We start from the raw sequence: 12,207 nt of genomic DNA on the forward strand, positions 1-12,207 counted from the left end.
AATCTTTGAACAAAATTCTCTAGTTTTCAACAAAATTTAAATAAATATATTGTAGAAGTAGACTTTGAAACTACCATGGAGAGACATCTATCTATATGGGTGAATTTATAGTAATCGAACTGTCGAAATGCTAAAACGGTGACAAGTGCATGCATGGCAGTGGCAAAGGCATTGAGGTAAGTGAGGTTGACGCTGCACTGTTAGGACTTGAGGATGATGATGGTGATCTGCAACTGTGGGCAGGAAAACTGAGATTGAAGTAAAAAATGGAAAGAATATCAGCATGAACAATCTAGCCCCAGAAAGGAAATGGGGTTGGAAACAACAAGAGTGGCATCGTGTGAGGTGAGACAAAAGAAAGATTAAGCAGAAAATGGAAGGAGAAAGGAAAGAAAAATTAAATTTAGAATTTCTGAAATTAAGCTTTTATATAAAAGGAAGTGAGTTGGATTAGCATTGGAGGTAAGTAAATTAAAAAAAAGTAAAATTTTTTGAAAAGTGTAGGAAAATTATTATTTAGTTTGCATTATTAAATCATGTTTAGAATAAATAATAATAATATTAAATCATGTTTAAAATAAATCATGAAAGAAACGCAGTGCATCACTGTTTAAGTCAAAGTCCTTGTGATACAATTAACAATCAGTGGCCAAACCTAATCAATTCAAAGGAAAATTGACATTTAACTAATCCTCTTAAATTAAAAATAAAGATTTGTAGGGAAAGCGACGTCGTATCCAATTCACATGATGATTATTGGAGACGTGGGTCCCACACTGAAAAGTATATCAATATGACCGAGTTTACAATTACAACGAGGAGAAGACTGAGTGCAATCTCCACCGACCCTTTTCTCGATTATAACGGTGTCGCTTTGTGCTTGTTGTACGCATCGTTTTTAGCAGCCACAAATCCAGTGCCGTTTCTGGCGATGATAACAAGCCGTTCCGGCGACATCTACAAGTGCGCTTCCCTTCTCTTTACTTCCTTGTTTTTCCAACCCACCCCAATTCTCTTTTGATTTTATCTTCCTTTTGTCCCCAACTTTCTTTTTTTTTATTTTTTTTTATTTTCACCATTTTTCAAGTAAGAAATTTTGTTGATTCATGTGATTTCTTTAAAAAAAAAAAATTACATATGCATTAAAGACTAAATAATTTAATTAAAATCAGGTTTTATTATTTTGGTGATACTAGATTTTTAAACACGAGCAGAACCCACTCTTTTTTTTTTTTTTTAAATTGATATATATAATATACAATATCCTTATTTGATAAGGATTATTTACATCCTTTTAGTTTGAAATTTGCCCTCTAAAAAAATTCCACGGCAATTAAAGTAAACAAAATAAAATTTATTGAATAATCCTTTGATTACATATATTAAGAAAAAAGTCTTAATAACATCAATAGCAAAGGACTCGTAAAAAATTGTAAATTTAATATTATAACAATAATTTATAATTTTATAAAATTATATATATTAAAAATTTATATTGAATAGAGCAAAATAAATTTATAATGAATAGCTCTGCATTATTCATTAATGCTTGATTTGTTTTATAACTCCTTTAATGTAAACATAAATGATATCTTTTATAAATTATGGTAAGATTTAGGAAAATTTACAGGATGTTTCTAGTGTACTAATTTTTAATGCATCGTATATTTTCAAATTTTTAATTATCTCATAAATTATAGGGTGTGAATATCATCTTATTATGAGATAGAGACTATATATATTATACGGATCTAATTTAACATCAAAATTTTAAAAGTAATAAATGATACTTAAATGTGTCCAAATTATAAGATTTTTAACTAAAAAATTTCAGAGAATCAATACATTTTGAATTATTGATTATAACAAGTAAATTCATAATGTAATTAGGTTAAAATTTATTGATATTATTGAAATGGTTTCTAGAGGCCATGGGATTTAATTTGAGTAGAAATTTAATAAAAAAAAAAAAGATAAAAGAAAGATATTATAATTTTTCTAATTCATGAGTTTAATGAGTTAAAAAAATTAGATTTTTTAGAATATAAATAAGTTCACAAATAAATGTAATTTGTTTAAGAAAATAATTTAAAAATATGTTATTTGTTAGCTAATTGTCATTATGTTATGTTGATTTATATAAGTTAACCGGCAAAGGATGCTACTTCACAAAGGATAATTAAAGGATATTAACTAATTGATATGCAAATATAAAGATAGAGATAATGATTATTTAAAATTTAATTGAGTCAGTTTATCCTTATAATTTTTAAAATTCAGATTAAAGAATGATATTGATTATTGATTTTATTTTTTTATCTGAATGTATGAACTAATTAAATATATATATATATATATATATATAATATTTTATTTGTTAAAATTTAATTAATATTATAAAATAAATTTATTTATCAATTATCTTGAATATTGAGTATGATACTTATCAAAATCTCCCTCTGTTAGTCGCTGATTCAATTGTTGTTTTCATAATTATATTTTTAATTATTTACTATATATTTTTTAAAAAATTTTGATATTTATGTTTGATAAATTATTTGTCAAATTTCATCTATTTACATGTATAATATATATTGTTCAAAAATAAATATTCCTATACAAAACTTAAGAGTTTGAGATCATTTAATGTTTAAAAAGTATGAAAATTATAGTTAGCTTTTGTTCATAATTTAAAAAATAATATATTAATAAATCTATTTATTTATCTATGTTTAAAATAAAATTATAAAGTTAATTAAAAATTTTCTCATTAACAAAATTTTATAAAAAAAATATAAATTTATATTATTAAAATAAAATAATAAATAATTATTACCAACGGTTAAAATACTAGTTATATTATTTCTTTAAAATTTTTAACTTTTTGCTAAAAGACTCCTAAACGCAACTTAAGCAATAAGAAATTGTAACGCACATGGTGGTAGATTCTATAAAATTATAATTATTAAATAATTATTTGTTAATAATTTTAATACATTTTATATTTATATTTTATTAACCCGTCATTTCATATAAATTACTTATACGAAAAGATGGCCGTAATGTAAATTATAATTTCTCTCAGTTCGGACCCCACACCTTTCCAAATCTTCTCAATCACCCAAGTCTCTCTGTGATTCTCTCTCCCTGCCCCCGTCAACCTGTTTCCCTCTCTCTTTATACCCTTTCAAACTCTTCAAAAACCGGCAATAACACATTCTTTTCCCTTCTTTGCATGGCCATTGCCTAACCCTTTCCCATTTCTCCAATTCTGTTCATTTAACTCTTTGCGTTTAATCAATGGATGCTGAATTCAATCACCGCTATCACCATGCTCCACTTCTGAGACTCAGAGGCTCTGTTCAGAACTATAATTGGGGCAAAGCTGGGACGGATTCCCACGTTGCTAGGCTCTTTGCCTTCAATTCTGCCTCTAAAATTGAACTTGACAAGCCTTATGCCGAGCTTTGGATGGGAACCCACGAGTCTGGACCCTCTTTTTTGTTGGAAAGTGGGGTGGAGAATGGGGCTCCAATTGGGTCTCAGTGTATCACTCTGAAAGAGTGGATTGCTAAGAACCCTAATGTGCTTGGAGATAAGGTTTTTGATAAGTGGGGTTCTGATCTCCCTTTCTTGTTCAAGGTACATATTTCTCTTTGTGTCTGTGTGACAACGTGAATCTGTGTTTTTGTAATTTTTCGTTTTTTTTTTCCCTTCTATTTACTAGTTTTTAATCATAATCTTACTGGGGGATGTGAATTTTGATGTATAATCTTCTACTTGTGTTTATACGTTTAATATTATGCGTGTGTATGGACTTCCATGTCCAGTGGAGTGTATTCCTGGAAGCAATGGATGCTTCTGACCTACGGAAGTGGTTTTCGAGTTAGCATGGTCTAAAGTGTTTTTTTTTTTTTTTTTTTGATAGCAGGATGGCCTAAAGTTTTAGAGAAATGGAAGATACTAAATTTTTGTACAATCTTTTATCTCTCATAAATAAGTTCCATCTTCTGTATTGGCTTTTTGAATATCAGAAGGCAATAAGTTATTCCATTTACTTTCATTCTTTCCTTTCTAGGTTGAATCAAATTTTCATTTCTAAGTGTCCATTTCTCATATGTGTTAGTCATGGAAATTGGTGATTGTGCTAAGTGTCAGTGGAACATTTGATATGGTGTTTGATTTTTGTTTAACTTTTAATCTCAATTAGAATGGTTTGTGTATATTTCATCGTATGATCTATCAGTTTTTTCGTTACTTTCTTTGTTTGAAATTCATGGACTTGGAGTTGTGTTTGATGTGCACTGTTTGTTGTCTTTGATAGGTACTTTCTGTGGCAAAAGCATTGTCTATTCAGGCTCATCCTGATAAAGAATTGGCCAAAATGCTGCACAAGTTGCAGCCAGATGTTTACAAGGATGATAACCACAAGCCTGAGATGGCTTTGGCCATAACTGAGTTTGAGGTCCTTTGTGGTTTTATCTGTCTTAAGGTGGTTCACTGACCTGCATAACTCAGTTGTTTGCATTTATGTTCATTGGTATTCTTTTAGTTGATTTTTATCTTATTTTTTTGTGTTATGAATCATGTTGAAATGAGAATTTTATTAAGGCCAGGAAATGCACTAAGCAAAAGGTTGCCTTTTTTTTGTATTTTTTTGACAAGTCTAAGAGATTCACTAAATTGGATGAGATTTTACTAGATCTGACTAGTATTGCTCTCCTGATGATTGTCGTTAGTATTCATTGTTTCTAATGGGCTGGACCTATGTGATACATAACTGCAATAATTTTTCAGTTTACAAAGCTTAATATCATTTGACCAGTATTAACTCAATGATTTTGTGGAGATTAATTGGGAACTTGAGTTATTTAGAGTGTCCATCCGCTCAGCGTTCCTTAAGTTTATGAGCGAATTGCCTTCCTATTATCCACTTCTAAGTTTTCTCTTGGGTTAGGATGAGGTTATGTATTGGCATATACGAGAATTAACAGATAGGAAGCCTAGATTTACACAAACTCTATAAGAGGTGAATTGAACTACATGTCTATTATATCTAAAAATGGATTGAAGTCCATTCCTAATAAAAGGGGATCATAAGAATTGATATAAGAAAGCTAAAATTTTCTTTTCCAACTGATTTTATTGTGTGCTTGCACAGAGATCGCATGGAGATTAGTATAAAATTTTCGTTGTGAATTTATTTTATGAACTCATTAATTTACCCCGAGCAACTTGCTATATCTTTTCAGGAGCTTAAAGTTGTACTTCATAATATTCCTGAAATTGTAGAACTGGTTGGCAGTACAGATGCGAACCAAGTATTGCATATGAATGAGCAGGATGGCGAAGAGAAAGTAAAATCAGTTCTCAGATCAATTTTTACCCTGCTTATGTCAGCTAGCAAAGAGATGACAACTAAAGTAATATCAAAATTGAAAAATCGTTTGCACATGGAAAGCCAGGTCAGTTGAAATGTTTTGCTTAATACTGTTATTTTACTGTATTTTGTAAGATAATCTGAAAGTTGTGACAAACATATAATCTGAAGTTACCATCTTATAAGGTGTCTATTGTTTCCATGTGTAGAAGTGAACTTCTGACATTGGGGTGTTTAGATTGTGAATTTGATAGTAGAGTTAAAAGCATTGCACAGTTAATGTGTTGATTTTTTTATAGGTGTAAATTTACTCCTTTTTTTTTAAAAAAAAATAGGGGGTGTCTCCTTAAATCTTTTGTAGTTGGGTGTCGATATCTTTAAATATTCATATTTATTTCATATTGAGATGTTTAGTTGTATAACTTCATTTTATGTTCTCGACTCTCCTTGATTTAATCTCAGTCTTGACATACTGCATCAGGTGAGGCAGTTGACAGATAAGGAACAGCTGGTCTTGCAGTTAGAAAAGCAATATCCAGCCGATATTGGTGTTATATCAGCCTTCTTTTTCAATTATGTGAAGCTTAATCCTGGTGAAGCCTTGTATCTTGGGGCAAATGAGCCCCATGCATATCTATATGGTGACTGCATTGAATGCATGGCAACATCAGACAATGTTGTGCGGGCTGGCCTTACTCCCAAGCATCGGGATGTCCAAACACTCTGTTCCATGCTCACATACAAACAGGTGAAGAAATCATTTGTATATTTAGTTATTTTCTTTTTCAGATTTCCTCCTATGAGAATGTCCATATATTTTTCCTATGTTTAATTTGGTATTCATATTGTATTGGGCTTAGTTCATCAAATGAATTGCAATCATAGCATGAAATACCCTGGAAATTACATGTCTTGCAAAAGCTGCTATTTGTTTCCTGGGTAATTCAAGTTATCAAGATCAATACAGCATGAATGCTTTATAAATTAGGAAATTTCAGGAATACTTTGTTTCCTCTTGATAGAAAATTTTGAGACGTAGATCGCAGGAGTGTTTTTTTTTTTTTTTTTTGGGGTGTTTGTTTGGGAGGGGGGGGGGGGGGGGGGCGCCGCTGCCGCTGCCGCGGGCGGGGTGTGGGTTGTGGTGGTTGGGAAAGAAAAAGAATTCTTGCTGAGAAACGTAGGGTTGCACCCAACTACCTACAACCTTCCTTTATAAGCTAGTAAGAGGTGCTTTTTTTTTTTTTTTACCAACAGGCCCTTCCCTTACTCATGATTGATTAATTAGTTAAAAGTATATTGTCAGCCATTTATTGGTGAACTTTCACCATCTTGCGATGGAAAAAGTATTGCAAAACTTATTGATGCTTTTATCTGCTGGTTGTTTTGCTTCTCTTTTGCACACTCCCCCCAATTGATAATGTAGGGCTCATAAATCAGGGATTTAGATAGTTTATGCGCTTTTATTCATGGATGTAATGTATAAGTTGATGCCTTTATGTGCGGAAAGCAATCGAGGTGAATAGATGAACAAAACGATGCATTGAAAATTTGCTTCCTGATTGTGGTCCAGGGCTTCCCTGAAATCCTGAAAGGATTACCTCTAAGTCCGTATATAAAAAGATACCTCCCACCTTTTGATGAATTTGAGGTTGATAGCTGTGTTCTTCCTAGAGGGGCATCAACAATGTTCCCTGCAGTCCCAGGTCCTTCAATATTTGTGATCACAGCTGGGGAGGGAAAAATGCATACAGGATCATCCAAAGAGCTTGTTACTGAAGGAGATGTCCTGTTTGCACCTGCCAACATTGAGATTAGCATAACAACTGCATCTGAGCTGCATCTGTACAGGGCAGGAGTGAATAGCAGGTTCTTCAAAATCTTGTGAGCAGGAAGACCCAGCAACTCTTTGTATATATTGTATTGATGTACTATTATTTAATATTAGAGCTTGAATGTAAATGGTATGAGATTCTATGAGCTTGAATACAATCCGTTCTTCAGTGTCACAATTCATCATCATCAATTTTAGTGATATCTTTTTCTTATTATTTTTTAAATATTGGATATTGATTATCACCCACTCATATAGTTATCCGTATAGAACATCTATTATTTATAATATATTGAAGCTAGTATTCAAATTTAAAATTGAACCAATGGTAGGTAATCCCATTTCTACAATCCCAAACTTCAATTTCCATGACCTTCACTCGAACCAAAGGATGCTACAAGGAGGTCTGAGTTCTTTAAATCTGTGGATGACAGTGTCGTGAATCTAACGTAAAAATAAATAAATAAATAAAGATCATCTTTGACTGAAAACATTTTTTTTTTTAAAAGAAAAAAAAAATCTGATTAATTTAATGGTTTTAAGCCTTAATTTGAGTCATTTCATCCAGCTGAGGGATTTCTGTAGAAATACTCCCCGATTAATCCAATGACCTCGATTACAATTATATACTCCCCGAGCTTTACTAACACTTTATCCATTAAGGGTGTTTAATCCAACTTTTGAAGACAACTAATAAGTATTAAAACAGTTGAATTAATATATTTAATAAACTTAAAAAAAATAAATAAATGTTAACCGATAGAGAACCTTTACATCAAAGCTCATGGTGTGTTTTTTTTTTTTTTTATTTAAAAAAACCTTAAACCTATTTTAAAAAAGTAATTCAATTTGATTAGCTTAAAAAAAAATATTATTGACCCCGTACTTTATTTCTTTTGCATTTTTCAATATAATCACGTTAATACAAGTGCAACATTATTAAAATATTTTTTTATTTTATCAAAGACAAAATAAAATATAAAAATTTAAAATTATAAAAAGTTTTCTTTGTTAATAATAATTGTAACACCCCAAAATTTTAAATTTTATGAGCATTTTTGGTATTTTAATTTTATTTAAATTTTAGAAATTTTTTTGAGATTTTCGGATTTTAAAAATCGGGTTCGATTTTCCGAAAATATAAACTTTGATGAATTTTAAAAATTAATTTAAAGACCACGTGGCAAAACTAAAAATATATTTGGAGTCTAAGTATTTTTCTGAGTTTTCTGGAATTTTTTCGAAATTTTTGGACCTCGTTTCCGGTCCCGAGGCAGAGTAAAAATTCAAAATTTTGTATTCTGAATCGAACCGACCGAATCGGACCGGACCGAATCGGACCGGTCTTCTTCTCTTTTTCTTCCTCCCGCGCGCGACGTTCCCTCTTCCTTCTCTCTCTCTTTTCTCTCTCCTCCCTCCCCTGCTGCCACCACTTCCCCTGCCACCCAGTAGGCCGCGCGCCACCTGCCACCCGACCCGGTGGCGCGCCAGACGGCCGGAAACCGCGCGCGAATCCCCTCCCTAGCGCACGCGGCGTTTCGGCTTCTCCGGCCAAAATCCGGCCGATCCGGCCACCAATTGGACCGGGTCTTGTGTCTAAAATCATCTACTCGGCGAGAGCTTTCCATAGACACCAAGAACGCCGAAATCCATTGAGCGGTTTGTCCGATTTTTGCTCGGGAAGATTTTAGCCCATTTCGACTTTTGGGCTAGATTTCTCGAAAACCGTGAATCCCAAGAGAAAACCGAGGGTACCAGCACGCTCCACTAGTCGAGAGCTTCGCGGCGACATAAATTTCAAATTTTTCCGACACCGTTTTTCGGTGGGTCCCACGGAACTTCGCAGTGTTTTTCCGAGCATTTAATGAGCTTAGAAAATTCTGAAAAATTTATGTACTAACCCCCGTGTTATGGGCTTCGTGTAGGTATCCTCGATTCGCGGAAATTCGACAGTCGACAGTGCGAAATTAGGCGAACATGCACCGTTCTGGAAAAGTCTCCGAATTGGACCGAGGTTTTGGCTAGCCCCCCATTGTCAGATGTCTCGAGCGCGTTCCCGAAGTCGGAATTGGCAAAGGTAAACCCAAACCTTGCTTTTTCGCAATTTTCTAGTGCTTAAATAGGATTAAAAATCCATAAAATATTCGTGGTAGCTTAGAAAATTATGATTCTTTTTGCAATAGCTTAATAATATTGCTAAGGACCGCGGGGCAAAGTTTTAGAATTTTTAGAGCTTATTTGGGCAGTTTTTGCAAAAATGGTCAATTATAGGGACTAAATTGAAATTTTACATGTTGTGATGGATGATTGAATTGGTGGGCCCAGGAGGGGCTGTGTGATGTGATTGAGTTGTGGACATATGGATTGTGAATATAGAAGTGTGTTTGAGCCCTTTTGCAGGTTGGGTAGGTCCTAGGTATAGGGGAGACTCTGCCGGATTTTCGGCACGACTTATGACGTATTGGTCTTTTTCTTTGTTTGTATTGAGTCAAATTTATTAAATGATTGTAATAAAATTGTCAGGTGAGCCGGGACAGCCTTCTTCCTCCGCCCAGCCGCCACAGTGATTGTCGTCAAGTCTGTGAGTAAAATATTAATTTTAATTGTAATTTCGATATTATTATATGTTCAGCATGCCCATGCATCACTTATATGCATATAATTATGTAGTTAAACTCTAGGCACGATTTATGTTGCATTGATAACTGTTAAAGTGCCATGAATGTTGTTGCGGTAATTTGGAGCAGTGTGCGTGCGTTGGCGTGCGTGTGATGTGGTGTGGACTATGGATAGGACGGGTAGTCACGACTTGAGTTCTTCGCTGGGACCTGATCCTTCGAGGGGTAGTCACGGCTTGAGTTCTTCGCTGGGACCCTCGATTTGGTTATTAAGTGGAAGTCCGAGCTGAGTTCTTCACGGCACCAGTTGGATTTAAGAGAGTCAGATAGGATCAGCTCCCATATATTATGATTGATGCTACAGGGTGTGCGAGTGCTCCAAATTACCTTTTTGATGCTATGATATGAATTTATTGCTGATGTTGCATTTCATTCCACATGTTGCATTAGTTTTAGATAGTTATAGAGATTATGGTTAAAATTGATATTTTACTCTCTGAGTCGAACGCTCACTCCTATTCAAAAATTTTTATAGGCCACAGGAGGATATTTTATTCTGGGTTAACCTGCTTTTCTACTCCGCAGGTTGTTTATCAATATTTGTGTAATTTTATTTACTCATAGAATTTCCGCATGTGTTAGCAGTAATTATTTGAATTTGGTCTGTAATATTATTATCATGTTGGACCTGTAAACTTAATATTCTATGTCTGTTTGATGGATTGGATGAGGGAGCTGAGCTCCCATTTCTTTTATGATGCTATGAGTATGTGGAGGGTGAGCTGAGCTCCCCAATTGAGTATTATTATGTTTACAGGTCGGGTGAGTCGAAAACTCCCCGTTGGGAAGTCCATTTTATGGCCGGACTCTGTCCGTTTGTTTTCTTGAATTTGTGCCCAAATGGGCCTTAGAGTTGGGTTAATGAACAGTTAGGCTTGCTACGGGCCTCGGGGGCTTTAAGCTGGCCCAGGTCCTAGTGCCGGTCCGGCCCATAGGTTGGGTCGTGACAAATGTGGTATCAGAGCTTAGGCTCCAGATTCTTAGGGAAAAATTGTCTAAGTGTTGGGAAGAGTCTACTAGGAGTCACATGCGGAAAAATAGGGTCCACATTCGTCTTGCATTGTCATCTTTGCTTCTAGTTTCTGCTTCAAATAATTATGTGTAAATATGAGTCTATAGAACTGTGTAATGTGCAGTTTTGAATTTTGTGGGCTAATGCTGCTGAATTTCAGGAAAATGCGTAGAAGGTGAGAGCCGCATCGCACTGTAACTGCATGTGCCTGACGAGGTGTCAACACAGGATGGGGCGCCTGCCCCGAGGAGGCGGGGTAAGAGGCCTAGAGCTGCTCAAGTAGAGGAGCAGCCACCCTCAGTACAGGATCAGTCCTTTATGGCACAGGGTCCCATGGACCCCATGGCAGCTACTCTAGCTGGTCTGCAGAGAACCATCGACATGATGGCGCAGTATATGGTCCACCCTCCACAGCAGCAGCAGTCCACCGCACCAAGAGGGGAACCTTACAAACAGATCATAAATTTCAAGAAGTTGGTGCCTGGTACTTATGATGTGTCAGACGATGCATATCGGTTTTTGGATTCCTGTAGACAGGCAGGAACAGAGTTGCAGTTGACTGATAGAAGACTAATAGAGTGTATACAGCATGTCATGGGGCCTATGCCCAGACAATGGATGAATGACTACATGTTACCTCGGATGGAGGGCTTGACATGGGCTCAGTTTGTGGAACTGTTCATCAATCGGTTTGTGCCAGAAAGCTTCAGAGATCAGAAACAGTGGGCCTTTGAGGCCTTAAGATAGAATGGCAGGTCTGTAGATGAATATGCTACAGAATTTCTGGAATTGAGCAGATATGCCCCTACAGCAGTATCTACAGAGACTATGAAGGTGAAAAGATTCCTAAAGGGGCTTGACAGGAGGTATGCAAACCTGGCCATGATGTCTGATCAGTCTTTTGACGTGGTAGTTGATCGAGCCAGACAGATAGAGATTAGCTATGCTGTGGATGACAGCGGAAGAGCAAAGAAAAACAGAGCAGAGGGTTCTACCGGTGTTCCCCAAATGGGTACTCCGGATAGTGGTGGCCAGAGTAATTACAGAGGAAAGAGTAGGAACAAGAGAAGTGGTTTTAGACACAAACCACGAGGATTCGCACTGTGGTACGGATCCAGAAAGTGGTCACGATTGGGTACAGCAGCCTGGTGCAGTTCAGATCCTCTTTGGCACCGTGCACAAGGTGGAAGAGGACATTCAGGACCTTGTTTGATGGGGTCGAGTATGCCAGTGTGACCAACTGTGTCACTTTGCTAGGGAATGCCCCATGTTCCGAGCCACGATGGGGTCACAGTGGTTCATTGCA

At 35.3% G+C, this 12,207-nt stretch overlaps 1 protein-coding gene across 1 annotated transcript; it reads left to right on the forward strand.

Moving 5' to 3' along the window:
* The first annotated feature begins 3,083 nt into the window (after window positions 1–3,083).
* Window positions 3,084–7,389, forward strand: LOC110661121 (mannose-6-phosphate isomerase 1). The gene is made up of 5 exons (XM_021819686.2): window positions 3,084–3,642; window positions 4,325–4,492; window positions 5,253–5,465; window positions 5,862–6,128; window positions 6,951–7,389. Exons 1-5 carry the CDS (start codon window positions 3,301–3,303, stop codon window positions 7,263–7,265), a joined length of 1,305 nt encoding a protein of 434 aa, XP_021675378.2. The 5' UTR covers window positions 3,084–3,300; the 3' UTR covers window positions 7,266–7,389.
* Window positions 7,390–12,207: the final 4,818 nt, after the last annotated feature.

This window comes from Hevea brasiliensis, chromosome 9, assembly GCF_030052815.1.
Source record: "Hevea brasiliensis isolate MT/VB/25A 57/8 chromosome 9, ASM3005281v1, whole genome shotgun sequence".
Lineage (NCBI taxonomy): Eukaryota > Viridiplantae > Streptophyta > Magnoliopsida > Malpighiales > Euphorbiaceae > Hevea > Hevea brasiliensis.